This window comes from Rhipicephalus microplus, chromosome 5, assembly GCF_043290135.1.
Source record: "Rhipicephalus microplus isolate Deutch F79 chromosome 5, USDA_Rmic, whole genome shotgun sequence".
Classification (NCBI taxonomy): domain Eukaryota; kingdom Metazoa; phylum Arthropoda; class Arachnida; order Ixodida; family Ixodidae; genus Rhipicephalus; species Rhipicephalus microplus.
Window position 1 is genome coordinate 147,499,855 of NC_134704.1, and position 15,268 is coordinate 147,515,122.

Below are 15,268 nucleotides of genomic sequence, written 5' to 3' on the forward strand. Positions count from 1 at the left end.
TAGGGTCACCAGTTGGCTCCCCAGTGCCAGCTCGGAAAGCCGTGCCTCCCAAGACCACGTTGTGAGTGTTTGTAGTGAGCGCACCAACCTAGATACTGCATTGGCTGGCCGCTCGGTACATTGGTAGGTTATGTGTGTAAGTGTGGCTGTGTGGTTACTACACCATGGGCATACCCCTGTTGTGTATATCTGTGGAAAAATTTCGTGTAGTTTTGATATGCGGGGGTATGTGTTCGTTTGGAGGCGGCGCCAATCCCGGGCTTGTTGGCTGCTTAAGTTCGGATGTGGAGGGGCATACGTGCGTCTTGTAAGGCGTTGGTTTTCCAATATCTGCCTGCTTGTTACACTTTGCTCTTCATGATGCCCTGTGAGGTGTCCTGAGGAGAGTCCTGCGTCTCGGCCAGTAAGTCCGCGAGCTACGCAGTTTGCCTCCTCGTTCCCCCCCAGGCCGTCATGCCCTGGGCACCAAGTCACGCCATGTGCCTCCATCAACATGGACCCCAAAATATCAGTGACGCACCTTGGAAGTGTGCCTCTAAGGTATAAGCGACATGCAGCTTGTGAGTCTGTCAAAATATGCGCTGAGCGCCCCCTTCTTTCGGCTTCTCTGATTGCCAAGGCTATGGCTGCTGCCTCTGCGGTGGCACTTGATCTGGTGCGTAGGGACGCGCAGGCCACGACTTTGCTTTGGTTAGTCACTGCCAATGCATATGCTTGTTTTCTGGAGCCTTGTGGTGGCGCGGGATAAAAACTGACGTCGGTAAAGTAAGCGTCTGGATCGCTACTTCTCTGCAGGAGTTTTCGTGCTCGCGCTTGACGGCGCTTTTTGTTGTAGAGCGGGTGCATGTTTTTTGGAACTGGTTCCACGATTATTTGATCACGTATTTGCTTGGGTACAATGACTGTCTCGTCGCCACAATATTGAGGGGTGAGAGGGTATCCCAGCCTCTGTAGCAGTGTTCTTCCCTGGAGCGTAGTGGTGAGTCGTTCTCGCTGTGCGATTAGCGTGGCGGCGGCCAATTCTTCATACGTATTATGCATGCCGAGTCCCATGAGTTTTTCTGTGCTTGTGCTGTTCGGAAGTCGCAATGCTGCTTTGTACGCAATTCTGATGAGTCTGTCAATCTGATCTATTTCGGGCTTGCGTGTTGATTGAAAGGGAAGAGCGAACGTGACTCGGCTGAGAACGAAGGCATGTACAAGGCGTACCGTGTCGGCCTCTGTCATCCAATCATTACTTCGCGCAATTCTAGCTATAAGGGATGCAATACTCTTTACGGTGTGTTTGAGTTTGCCTATTGTTTGTCTTTACGCTGTTGTTTTCTTGCACGTGCATGCCTAATATTCGAGCTACTGGGGTCCTGTTGATGATCTGTCCGGCAATTTCTAGCTGCAGCGCGGGTGCACGGTTGGACCGAGTGCGTGGGGGTCTTATTTGCAAATATTCCGATTTGCTAGGTGCGCATGACATGCCTGCAGCAGTGAGGTAGCCTTGAATCATGTCTATAGCGGTTTGCAGTACATCTTGTTGTTCTCCATAGGAGCCCTTTGTTGCCCATAGCGTAATATCGTCCGCGTAAAAGGCACAGCCCAGATTTGGTACAGTCTCCAGCTGGAGGACTAGTTTCCGGAGGCCGATATTGAATAAAATTGGAGACAAGATGGAGCCCTGAGGTGTGCCTTTCAGTGGGAGGTCGTATGGTGATGGTTTGGTACCAGCTATGCCAATCTGCGCCTTGCGATTTCCAAGAAAATCAGAGGCATAGTTGAATATGCGTTGTCCGCATCCTATGGCTGCAAGACCGTCTAGTATGGTAGAGTGCGCAATATTATCAAATGCTTTTTCGATGTCGAGTGCAACGAGTAGATTGTTGAGACTACCTGGCGCTAGGTTAAGCACTTCCTCTTTGAGCAGTAAGAAGATATCCTGGGTAGACACTCCTCGCCTAAAGCCGTACATAGATGTTGGTAGAAGCCCCCGTTCTTCTGTGTATTGGTCAAGGCGAGTGAGTATAACTTTTTCGAAGAGCTTGCCAATGCATGACGTTAAAGAAATTGGTCGTAGCTGATCAAGGCTTCGCCGTTTGCCTGGTTTAGGTATGAGTACAACCTGTGCCAGTGTCCATTCTGCAGGTATCTTTCCACTCGGTGTCCAGACTTCCTGATTAAAGTGGTCTGTGATGGCTTGTAATGCTTCATCGCTGAGGTTCCGTACCATGGCATTTGTAATGCCATCCAATCCGGGCGCTGTATTTCTTTTGAAGCTTTGAGCCGCTGCATAAACCTCAGCAAAGGTTATGGGGGCGTCGAGCTCAGTGTTGGCTTCTCCATTGTATTCTTGACTGGGTGTTGGGCTAACGTTTCGCTTGCGTTCTCCTGTGTAGCGTTGTTTCAGCTCTTCTATTAACTGATCCGGATCACCTTGAAATTCCCCAGCTAGCCGTTGAAGGGTAGCGTTTGTTTCGGTTCTTGTTGCAGAGGAATCCAAAAGACTCCGTAGGATGTTCCACGACTTTTTCGTGGTTAATGTGCCTTTTAAGGAATCGCAGAAGGTGCGCCAGTTGTTGTAAAGTTCCTTTGAGTATGCGTTTACTTCATTTCATTTAATTTCATTTATTTATACTGTTAGCCCAGAAGTGGGCCGTTACAGGGTGGAAGTACAAACAATTATTTGCAAAAAAGAAGTACCGTACAGGTCTCGAGATAATTTCTCGGTATTATTGTGACCAGCAACTCGAAGTTATACATAACATACATAAATGGAATACACATGCGATGCAATACATACGCGCAGAACAGCACATGACGCATTTGAGGCGGCACTTTTGCACCGCGCTGAAGATTTGAAAGACAACTACTGCAGTATCATGCAACCAACAAAAAGTACACACACACGCAAAAAAAAAACATATGTCACTGTTATTCGGAAAATAAACGTTTTAGATTCTGTTCAAATGATGTAAGCGAGGAACAACCAATTATAGACTCTGGCAGCATATTCCAATCTTCAATAGCACGTGGAAAGTAACTGAACTTAAAGCAATCGTTACGTGGGACTAGGGGTGGTATATACATATTATGGCGATGTCTGGAGTGTTCTTGTGTGTTGACCTGGAAGTAATCTGAATAGTTTCGTTTAAATTGATTATGAATTAACTGGAAGAGGAATTTCAGACGCTCAATCCTCGTCCTAAGTTCAGGACTATCCAGTCCAGCTTTTTTACAGAGTTCAGTAGGAGAATGATGTCGGCTATATTTATTAAAAATAAATCTCGCACCAAGTCGCTGTATTTTTGTTATTTTATTGCAGTTTGTCTTTGTGTAAGGGTCCCAGACAATTTTAGAATATTCGATAATAGGTCTGACAAGAGTTTTGTAAGCAAGACACTTTATATCAGATGGGGCGGTATAAAGGTTACGTCTAAGGCTATACAATGCCTTGGTAGCCCTGGAGCATACATTATCAATATGAGTGTTCCACCGGAGGTCGGGCGTGAACCATAACCCAAGATATTTATAGTTTTGTACACGCTTGAGGAAAGCATTGCCAATCTGGTAGTTGTAATCTAGAGGTGCTTTCTTTCTAGTTATAGTCATAAAGACTGTTTTTTCTGTGTTCAAACTCATTTGCCATTCTTCGCACCAATCCTTTATTCTTTGAAGATTGTTGTTTAGATTAACTTGGTCATGTTCAGTCTCGATTCTACTATAAACAACACAGTCATCGGCAAACAACCTTATCGGGACCGTAACGCGGTTTGGTAGGTCATTTATATATAACAAAAATAAAAGGGGACCCAGCACGCTCCCCTGGGGAACTCCAGAATTCACTGCAACTGCTCTAGACTGTTTATTTTTTATTTGAACAAACTGCTGACGGCAGCTGAGATAGGATGAAAACCATTTTGTCAAGTGATTATTTTGAAACGTTTTGTCAATTTTAAACAGGAGCTTTGAGTGCGACACTTTATCAAATGCCTTTGCGAAATCCAAATATACCACATCAGTTTGACCACGCAAATTGATTGTTTTTGAAAGATCATGAACAAATCCGATTAACTGAGTTGTTGTAGATAAGCCTCGGCGGAAGCCATGCTGCTTCGAAGATAATAGATTGTGCGTATCAAGATAGGACATCAAGTGTTTGTTAATAATGTGCTCGAGTATCTTTGAACATGTACTGATAAGCGAAATAGGACGGTAGTTGCGCTCGTCTCGAGAGGAGCCACTTTTGTGAACAGGGGTAATTTTAGCCTGCTTCCACGCTAGTGGGAAAGAGCCACTGCGCAGGGACGACTGAAATATTTTTGTAAGGAAGCGAGCCGCCCATTCAGCGTATCTGTACAGAAATTCGTTTGGTATACCATCAGGGCCGGGGGTTTTTCTTGTATTTATATTAAGTAAAAGATTTAGGACACCCTCTTCGCTAATTACCACATCATCGATCGGCCGCTGCAATGGTGACGTAGAAAACTCGGGCAAAATGCCATTATCATGAGTAAACACAGAAGCAAAAAAAGAATTGAAATCATCAACACGTTGTTGAGTAATTTCAGGTGGCCTCGGAGAGCTTGCTGGGGGAGTTACAAAGCGCCAAAACCTTGAGGGGGCTTCCTTCAAGTATTTTGTCAATGTCACATTGAAAAACCGATCCTTGGACTGCTTGATCAGACGTTTCAGTTCTTGTCTCATTGAAGAAATGCAAGCTGTTCCTTCAGGGGTACAATTTTTTGCACAAGATTTCCGTTTCCGTTTTAGTTTTCTTTTTGTGTGAATGATTTCTCTGGTGATCCAGGGATTGGTTTTACAAATGCGTTTTCTAATCCTAGGTACATAGCTGTCTATGCACTTCCCTACAACAATTGAAAAGAAATGCCATAGCCTATCAGTGCTGCAGTCAGTGTTGTAAAGGACCTGAAATTCATCAAAGGACCTTTCAAGATAGTCCAGAATAGACACATCATCAGCCGCCATAAAATTCAATACAGTGCTAAGTGTGGGTTTACCCAAGGTGTCTGGGGACAATGCTAGGTGCGTTACTACCATTCTGTGGTCGGATAGGCCTTCTACAACTTCACAACGGCTGAGTAACGGCAACAGCTTTGGGGACACAAAAACCAAATCAAGGATAGATGACCTTGTAGTCCCTATCCGAGTAAATTCAGTGACAGTTTGCGTTAGCCCGTAGCAGAATGCCAGCTCCAGTAGTTGCTCAGCACTTGCAACCTGTTCCGATCCAGGAGACTGGGATAGCCAATTAATATCCGGAAGATTGAAGTCCCCTAATAATAATACGTTATCTTGGAGGCTAAAATTAGAATCCATAAAATTTCTTAGCTTTGCGATTATATCAAGAGAGGAATTTGGCGCTCTATAAATCCCTCCAATATACACAGTTCGCTCGCTGAACCCACACCTAATCCACAACATTTCTATGTCATAGTTATCATCCAACACTGAAAACCTAATGTTGTCTTTAATAAGAAACGCAACTCCACCACCTCTTCCTTGCCGGTCTTTTCTAACAATTGTGTAACCTGTAGGTGTTACTTCAAAATCTGCTACATCCGTGTGTAACCAAGTCTCTGTTACGACCATTATATCCGGTTCATGCTCCAGGATTGCGGCTTCAACTGCATCAGCTTTATTCAGCAAACTTCTGGCGTTTACATTAATAACCTTAACAGATGCGGTCGGTCTCGATTGGCGTCAGTCAGAGCTGGTAATACCTGGGCTAGCATACCTGAATCGCTCGTTGGTAACCTCATTCCAGCCATAGAGAACGTTGTTTACTTTCAATTTATCGATGATTAGTTTAACCTTTGCTCCCTTTGCTCTTTCATCCGCTGATGAAATCCATAGTTGTTTTCTGATTTCAACTACTCGTTTAGAGTAATCTTCGCTGATACTGAATTGTGTCCCCTTGAGGTTGCGGCAGTTTTTCAGTATTTTGGTTTTGTCCCTGAAGTCTCCTACTTTCAAGATGACTGGACGGCTTCTTCCAGGTATTTTCTTTCCTAGACGGTGAATTCTCTCAATGGAGCTACACTTTGAGCCAAGTAATTTGTCAAAGATATCGTCATTCACCTTGCTTAAGAGTACTGCCTCATCCTCAAATTCTTCTTCTTCCACTCCGCGTACTAAAAGGTTGTTGCGTCTAGAACGATTATCTAAGTCATCGATCTGCCTGGCAAGAGCCGTCAATTCACTGTCATGGCGACCAACACTTGATTCTATCATTGTAAGCCGGCTCTGTATTTCACCCAACCCTTCAAGTTGTTTTTCAATAGTCTGGAGCCTAACATGCATGTCGGAAATGCTGGCATCCGTAGATGTCTGCTTGGCCTGAATTTCATTAACTTTTGCTAGTAGTTTAGTCTGGTTACTTAATATTTCCTCCAGCATTTTTTCAACCTCGGGCCCAGGATTTTCCTCTACGTCACCGGACAACTTCAGTAACAGGCTTACAACTGAAACACAGTCATTTAAGCAACCAAGAACAGTGTGTGGACACGGCAGCACAATCAGGCAGGTACAGTTACTACGAAAACCATACTTTCGATCACCAACCTGCACAAGTAGACGCACGTAAGGCGACATCATCACGGCGTTGCTGCCGCGTCCACTGAAGGTCGAGACCATGGCCCTTGCTTTTATATGCTCCGGGCAGCTTGCTATCGGGGAGGAGGAGGACGTCATCGTGCTCCACGGGGGTGCGCAGTCGACGAAGTCCACGTGGCACAGCATCGTTGACGCCACTGGCGTTGATCTAGATGCGCAGTGGTTGAGTTCCTTCGAGGGCTGGTGCGCATTCTCCATCGGGGTCCATTGATAGTGTTGTCCAGCAATAACATAGGCCGCTGCTGCGTCCGCGAAGAACCACGCCAAAACCTGCACAAGTAGACGCACGTAAGGCGACATCATCACGGCGTTGCTGCCGCGTCCACTGAAGGTCGAGACCATGGCCCTTGCTTTTATATGCTCCGGGCAGCTTGCTATCGGGGAGGAGGAGGACGTCATCGTGCTCCACGGGGGTGCGCAGTCGACGAAGTCCACGTGGCACAGCATCGTTGACGCCACTGGCGTTGATCTAGATGCGCAGTGGTTGAGTTCCTTCGAGGGCTGGTGCGCATTCTCCATCGGGGTCCATTGATAGTGTTGTCCAGCAATAACATAGGCCGCTGCTGCGTCCGCGAAGAACCACGCCAAAACCTGCACAAGTAGACGCACGTAAGGCGACATCATCACGGCGTTGCTGCCGCGTCCACTCCGTGATTTTCGCTATACGGAGTCTGAGTTTCTTATTTAGCTTTTGTCGGCGCCACCGTTTCGTGAGGCCTCGACGAGCTTCCCAAAGATGTGTCAAGTGGGTGTCAATGGCAGGTGCGTCGGTAGTTGTTTGATATATCTTGGTGTTCTTGTCATAGAGACCCTTAATGTACGTTGTCCATTGGGCTATTGTTGTTGAATTGGGCCCGTCTACTTCCTGTTGCTCTCTATATTTAGTCCAGTTAGTCAGTCTGGCTTTTCCGAGCGGGCGTCGCAGTCGAGCTGTTTCATATGTTATTTGCACAATATTGTGATCGCTGCCCAGATTGTCGTCCAGCACACTCCAGTGCATGGTCGCGGCATTGTTGGTTACGGTAAGGTCGGGAGTGGTGTCCCTGTTGACACTGTTTGCTATACGAGTCGGTATGCCCGGTGTCGTGAGGAGTGTGTAGTCGTAGCGCTGTATCGCTTCTAAAAGTCGCGTACCTTTGGGTCTGTCTGCGCTATAACCCCATGTTGGTGTGCCAAGCGTTGAAGTCCCCAGTGATGATCAAGCGGTCGCGTGGTTGAAGCTTGTTGTTCAAATAGTGGAAGATATTGCTGAATTCTCCTTTTCTGTCTTGTGGGGGACTGTATATGTTACATATAACCTGCCTCGGGCGTCCTTTCTTCGCTGGCCAGAGCGTTACGATAAGGTATTGCGTCTCTTCGTTCGGTGCCGTTATGCATGTAGCTGCCAATTCTTTCCGGACGAGTGTCGCAATCTTAGGTGTATTTGGATCCATGTACAGTTTGTAGCCAGAAACTGTTTTAGGCCTGGCTCCCACCTCTTGCAAGCAGATTACGTCAGGAGGAACCAGCGCCGCCTTTATGTATAGAGTGATTGTAGCGTGCTTGTTGTGCAGGGAACGACAGTTCCAGGACCATATGTGAGATTCTCGTTTGCTATGCGTCGGTTAATTGCCATGATGCGAGGAGGTGGGTGTGCTTTCAGCGTCCGAGGTAAGCATGCTTTTGGCGTCGGACTCCTGGGACCGCGGTTGGCTCTGCTTACGTCGACGCTTCGTTTCTTTGTCGAGGCTTTCATGAACGTATCGCTTCAGGTCATGAAATTCGACAAACAACTGTTTCATTTGGGCTTCTGTTTGCTGCAGTATGTGCTGTTGCATTAGCTGCAGTTGTTGTTGTAAAGTGAGGTTTGTCGCTGTTTGTTCTGTTCCTATATTGGCTACAGGATCTCGTGGTGGTGTCGATTGCGGTTGGATGTCCCGTAGCTTTTCGCTTGGGTGGCTAGTTAGATTTTGAGAGGCCTGGACTGTAGTTTTCGGGGTGGCTCCCATTAATTGGGCCAGCTGTTTTTCGAGCCACATTCTTTTGTTCTCGTATTTGTCAAGGCGTTGCTTAAGCTGTTTGTTTTCAGCGATTACTGCTTGATAGTGTACGTTTTGTGTGATGGGAGGAGTACATGCAGACTTGGAAGCCACGGCTTCCGCCCAGCTTACCGGAAGTGATGATGCCTGTTGGGTGCATCCTTGATCCCCGCCGTTGCCTTTGGCTCCCCCTTCCTGGAGGACTGCGGTGGAGGTTCTGCTGAGTCGGTGCTGGCGCGCTCTTCTTGGATGGCGAGTGCGGCTTTCTGCCCGGGGACCGTGAATGCGACCGGGAACTGTGCTTGTCATCGGCTGACTTGTAGGCGTTTTCTTCCTCTTCAGAGAAGAACCAGCGGAGATTCTTGGTCCTCGGTGGGTCGTTGCTAGTGCCCTGTTGAAGCTTATCACTGTGGCCTGCTTGTACTTGCGGCTGTTTAGGCTTCGGCGGCTTAAGTCTTTTTTTGCAAGTTGGATCTCCTGTGGGGTGAGCCTCCCCACCCGAGGCGCAACTAATAGAACACGGATGTCCATCCGTTGGATTAGTCAGTCCGCACAGCCGGCAAATGGGGCGATCCGGATGCGGATAAACGTTCGCGCGGTGTCCTTTTTCTCGGCAGACCTTGCAGACTTGAATCGTAGGTCGGAAGGGGTAGCAGCGGAGTTCACCCCCGTAATAGTAGACGGTACGAGGTAGCGTTGGACCGAAAAATGTAATGGCTGCGCTTTTCGTTGTGCCTATCATTCTGGCAGTGATGATCTCCACACCGTGCGTTCTGACACGTAGGTGCGCCATGAGAGTTTCGGTTGAAGTGTTCATCGGTACGCCGTGAATCACCCCTCTCAGAGTATCGTCTCCATTTGCGGCGTAGGCACGGACAGCGTGAGCCCTGCCGTTAAGCACAAGGGCGCGTATCAGACGCACTTTGTCCGCCACTTCCTCATATTTGGTCGACAGAATCGCTATGTTTGACCCTGGGTTGATTCTAAGGATGAAATGGTCATCTCTGATGCCAGCTTGGCATGCCTCGATGATTGCTTGCGCAAGCGTAGGAGTCAGAATGTTTCTCAGCGGGAGGCCCTGGTTTGGACGAATGACGATCTTGTAATCGTCCTTCGGCAACGGCGGTAGCTTTGGCAATTTCTTGAATGTTGGCGTGCCTGTCTTAACTTAAATGTCTTAAATGAAAGCAACAGTTGGCCCAACAAAAGATTGTGTGCCCCAAATTAGTGCGACTCATCAAAAAACTGTCATCACTAAAAACGGGCATCAGCCACGGAAACTGTTTAAATCTTGCTAATCGCCACTAGTCCAAAGGAAGGATACCGTTAGCCCAACGGCGGTACGGGAAAGACATCGTCAGCTGTGACAAGACCCTGAAGCGGTGGAAGACTTGATTTGTGCAATGCAATGCTTGATTGGGCTATAGCTAGTAATCGATCTTCAGCGGATAAAACGCAAGAGCACCGGAGCCAGCGCTTGTCTCTGTTCTCTTGCCTGACCCTTGTCTTTTCTTCCGCCGGTTGTTGAAGAAAGATGACCTACCTCAGCGACATGGTGACCGTATGCCTATGAGAAATGCGAACGCTTGGTTTCAGTGCCGGTTTCTGTCTGTGGATTTCTGACATACGTGTCATGTCTGCGGCTGTCTGTGGTTTAACTATAACATCTCTGCGCTGAAAACGTAGAAATAACCCAAAATCACTTAGTGATAGTCTAGAAACCTGCTATAAGCAGCATTGAAGCGACCAGAATAATCATCAGAATCGTCCAGTTTCACTGTTGCAAACCTTGAGTGGGTTAGGGCAAGCTTCGCCAATTCTGTCGTCATCATTGACATATATTCTACTCTTAACCTCGTAAACGTAACGAACACCTAACAAAACCAAAACACAGCAATAAACCACGCTACAAGTATGATTCACCGCTCGCAAGTACGAATACAAGGAAGGTTCGTGTACTACCCATCATTCCCATGATCTCTTAACAATCGCAGCGCCAGAGTCCCATCTAGTTAATTTAAGGGAAACTCTGTGCCTCGATGGGCATGTCAGCCGTGCCGCGTGGTATAGGAACGTCTGCGCACGTGACAACAGCCGTTGTGAACTCTCTTAGGCCTTCTACTGCAGGTAGAGTTGCCAAGTGCCCACTGCGCCAAAGATGTTATACTTAAACCTTTTTAGTGGCAGTGACGCACGTGGCTAAGTGAAACCTTGAAAACATGTCAGTGCAGGTCGTCTTGTTGAAAACAATAGGCGGCAAGTGCCTGTAACTGCCCTTGTGCCCTGGGCTCTTGACCGCTTTATTACTTGGTGATACCAAATCTCTATTACATAAAATATCCCGAACTAGCATGGTTATGACTTTAGTGTATAGTGATCATAAATGACAAGTAGACATCAATAAGATCACTATTATGTAATATGCGTCACGATATACTTAGCGTGGTCTTAACACTGATACATAGGTCGGCAAACTCTCCCGAGTCGACTCACTCAGACTCAGATCTAGCCGTGAATCTGAGTGAGACTGACGAATGGGCTTTAGTTGCAAGAGAGAGAGAGAGAAGTAGACAGAGAAAAAGGAAGGCCGGGAGGTTAACCAGATATTGGCATCTGGTTTTCTACCCAGCAATGGGGGTGGGGAACTAGGAACAAGAAAAGGGGGTATATATAAAGGGAGAGAGAAAAAAAAAACGCACGTGCACTCGTGAGCAAACGAAAACACACAGGAAGGGCGTTCTAGCTACAACCGTTCAGAAAGGCTGGTCGATCGCAGAAAGTGCAGTAGCGCCTTCAGGCCCTTCTTCTGTGAAGTTGCATCTTGTCGATAGTGTAGAATTCTTTTCTCCGCCAGAGGTTGATTATCTAATTTGCTGAGTTCCTTGTGAAGGCATAGTTGTTGTCTACTATACTCTAGGCAGTAACAAAGGATGTGTTGAATGGTTTCTTCTTTGCCACAGGGGCTGCGGGGTCAGCCATCACAATGCGGAAAGCGTAGTCGTTGGTAAATGCAATGCCCAACCACAGCCTACATAAAAGTGTCTGGTCTGCTCGGCAAAGCCTCGACGGGACTTGAAGACTTAACGTAGGGTCAAGCGAGTACTGTCGGGCATGCTTGAAGTGCGGCTGATTCCATTGCGATGTGGTTTGCTGGCAAGCAAGCCAGCGGAGCTTTCGAGCAGCATCTGTCATAAAAAGTGGTAGTAGTAGTTCATGATCATCTGCATGGGCTGAACGCGCAGCTTCATTGCCGATGATTCCACAGTGACTGGGTAACCACTGAAATGTAATTTGGTGCCCTTCCTCAGTCAGGTGGTGTATAACCTCTGCTATCTCTAGTACCAGCTGCTCATGTGGTCCACGGCGTAAGGCTGATAGTAGACACTGCAAAACCGCCTTCGAGTCGCAGAAAATAGTTTACATGCGTGTAGGTTGATTAATGACAAATCGCAACGTGGAACGAAGTGCTGCCGATTCTGCTGCCGTTGATGTTGTTGCGTGGGATGTGTTGAATTCAATTGTCGTGACGAACCTTGGTATCATGGCTGCTCCGGTGGAGCTGCTCGGCTGAACCGATCCGTCAGTGTATATATGTATGGAGTCTTGGTATTTTCCACACAAGAGAAGTAGTGAGGGCGGCTTAAGAGGCGGTGACGAAAAATTAGCTTTTTTCTGGACGCCAGGTAAGGTAATAATAATAATTGTTTGGGCGAGGCACGACGATGGAGTCGCAGGTCTAGCGGCAGGAGAGAACGAAGTTGGAATCGACTTGCCATGTACGGTCACTGTGTTGCAGTAAGATGTACGTGGTCGGTCCACTGGTAGAGAGGCTAGGTTATGTCGAGGAGTTCGAGCAAGGAGTCTTATATGTGGCCTCAGCACTTCGACATTAATGTGGGTCTTGATGAGGTGGTCCCTCGTGATGGCGATAGTCGCCGCTGTTGGTGCACTTTGGGGCAAGCCTAGACAAATCCGGAGTGTTTGAGCCTGGTCACTTTCAAGCATTTGTATACTTGTTTTAGTTGCGTTTGTTTACGCAGGTAGGCTGTACGGAAGGAATCCAAGGAAACGATCCCTGTATAGTCGCAACATAGCGGCTGTGGACATTCCCCAGTTATTTCCAGCGAATAATTTGAACGAATGGCAGATGCCTGTCAGCCGCTTTTTCATGTATGATACATGTGGGCTCCATGGGAGGGCTCTGTCAATTATAGCACATAGTAGCTTGTACGATCGGAGGTAAAGTATTCTTTCGCTGTTTATCAGAACGCTGTAGTTCTGCATTGGTTTGCGCGTAAATGTCACAAGTGCAAATTTCTCAGAGGAAATTTCCAGATCTCGTTTATAGAGGTAAATTATGGAGCTTGAGTGGTAGCTCTCTGAATTCTCGCTCGCAGCTGTAGACGTGTTACTGCAGACGTCCATACGCTGTTTTCGTCCGCGTGCATTAACAATCTGACAGTACTTGGCAGATCCTCGTGGAGAGCGATTAGCGTCAGGTTGAATAGTACAGGACTAAGCACGCCACCCTGGGGAACACCACGGTGGCTGTGAAGTGTCACCATCCTCGGTTCTCACGAAAAAGGATTGCTCAGAGAGATAGCTGTGTAGCCGCTGAAACATCCGACCAACCACTCCTACCTCTTTGAGAGCGGTGAGGATAGCTAGGTGAGTGACGTTATCATACGCTCCTGTAACATCAAGAAATAAAAAAAAGCGCAGAGGAGCTTACGGCCTTTTTCAAGTTGCACGTAGCTGACCAGGTCTATGACGCTATCAATTGATGATTGGCCACGACGAAAACCCGTCATATCGTCTGGGTAGATGTTGTGATGCTCCAGGAACCATTATAGCCGTTTAGTGCCATCTTTTTCATCACTTTGCCCAAGCAACTAGCCAGTGCAATCGGATGGTACGATGTTAGCACCAATGGTGGCTTGCCAGGCTTCAGTAATAGAACTAAACGGCTGGTCTTCCAATTAACTGGGAGAATGTCCTCTCGCCACGAATCATTGTATATCTCGAGGACGGCACTTCTCGCACACCTACCAAGGTGACACAATGCCCTGTACGATATTCCATCAGGCCCGGGTGCTGATGTTCGTCTACACAAAGCCAGGGCTGCTTTAAGCTGACGAATAGAAAAAAAGTTGGTCCATGCGGTGATCGCGTGCTATAGTGCCACCACGTGAGTGCGTGGAGGTGTTGGGATCTGCGAGCTCACCAGATAAATTGGCACAGAACTCTTCTGCCACGACAACCTCCGATCTCTGTTTAGAGAAGGCTAGAGCCTTGAATGGAGACTACTGAATGGGAGAACTCATCAGAGCATTCTTACTGTGTGGCACAAGTGTGATAAAGGCTTGCGGGGATTTAACGATGCGCAGAAGGCTGCCCAGCGTTGGGACTATAGCTTGTGGATTCGCCGCTAGGGGGCCAACGTGAGCGGATGCCTGCAACGTCGGCTCCGGCAAACGGTACGTGCTACTCTTTACCAACCTTTCCTGCGGTCACTAGCCTGTTCGAACAGCGACATAAGGGTCTGAGGAAGACAGAGACGACGCCCATTCCGGGCAAGCTCCGACGTTCTGTGTGCAACAATTCATGAACCGAGACGCTGAGCATCCGAGCTAAGCCTCTCTGAGACTCCGCTCCTTCGTCGACACTGGCAGCAACGCCTCCCGTTATTATGGAAGTAACGGTTGAGGGCCACACCATCTCCGCTGAAGAGCTCCAGGCAGGCAATTGGACACCAGTTCTCTATAAAGCCTATGCGTCTCGACCAGCCTGTTCACAGAAACCACTTTCGCAACCCAACGCTACCGTCAAGGAGACCAACCCGAACGCCATGCGCGTCGAAGCAGCTGCAACTGGAAGAGGCAAGACGCCAACCCACCTACCACCTGCTACCAAGGAGACGCGCATCATTGTAAAACGCAGCAAGCAACTGCCGCCACTCCCACCGAACGCTATTCGCGTCGTTGTTCGTCCGCGAGGTCAACTGCGACTCCTAGATGTCCCAACGCCTCGACTCATGAAGGCAGTGCAGGCCGCACTACAAACCACTCTGCCCGATGATTTCTGCCTGCGCATACACCCCACTAATAATACATTCACGGCAGCTACAACACACTCCGCCGCAGCCGAGCTCCTAAAGACGCTGACTTCACTCACCATTGGTGGCCATGCTTACCCCTGCATGGCTTACGTGGCACCCCCACCAGGAGCTACAAGAGGGGTCATCTCAAACGCCTTTGACGACGAGACGCCAACCCAGCTGTACGAAGACCTGGTCAAACGGAATCCTGAATACTCTATACTCGCAGCCCGACGAATGGGGAAGACGCACTCCATTCTCATCACCTTCGACGCCAATGAGGTGCCACATTCCATTAAATACATGGGAGCCATTCACCGCTGTACTCCATACCGCGGAAGTCCGGATGCTTGTACGAACTGCAGACTACCGGGCCATCGTCACGACGTATGCCCAAGCCCCAAGACTAATCTTTGCCCACGCTGTGGCAGCCAACACTCACCCCAGGAACCTCCTTGCACGCCTAAGTGCATTCTGTGCGAGGGCCCTCATCTTACCGGCACTGGTTCATGCAAAGGACGCAACCTTCACC

General features: G+C 48.1%; 1 protein-coding gene across 1 annotated transcript; it reads right to left on the minus strand.

Moving 5' to 3' along the window:
- Positions 1 to 3,210: 3,210 nt before the first annotated feature.
- On the minus strand, positions 3,211 to 8,163 carry LOC119171476 (uncharacterized). The gene has a single exon (XM_037422280.2). The coding sequence runs from the start codon at positions 7,243 to 7,245 to the stop codon at positions 5,710 to 5,712; it is 1,536 nt and encodes a 511-aa protein (XP_037278177.2). The 5' UTR covers positions 7,246 to 8,163; the 3' UTR covers positions 3,211 to 5,709.
- Positions 8,164 to 15,268: the final 7,105 nt, after the last annotated feature.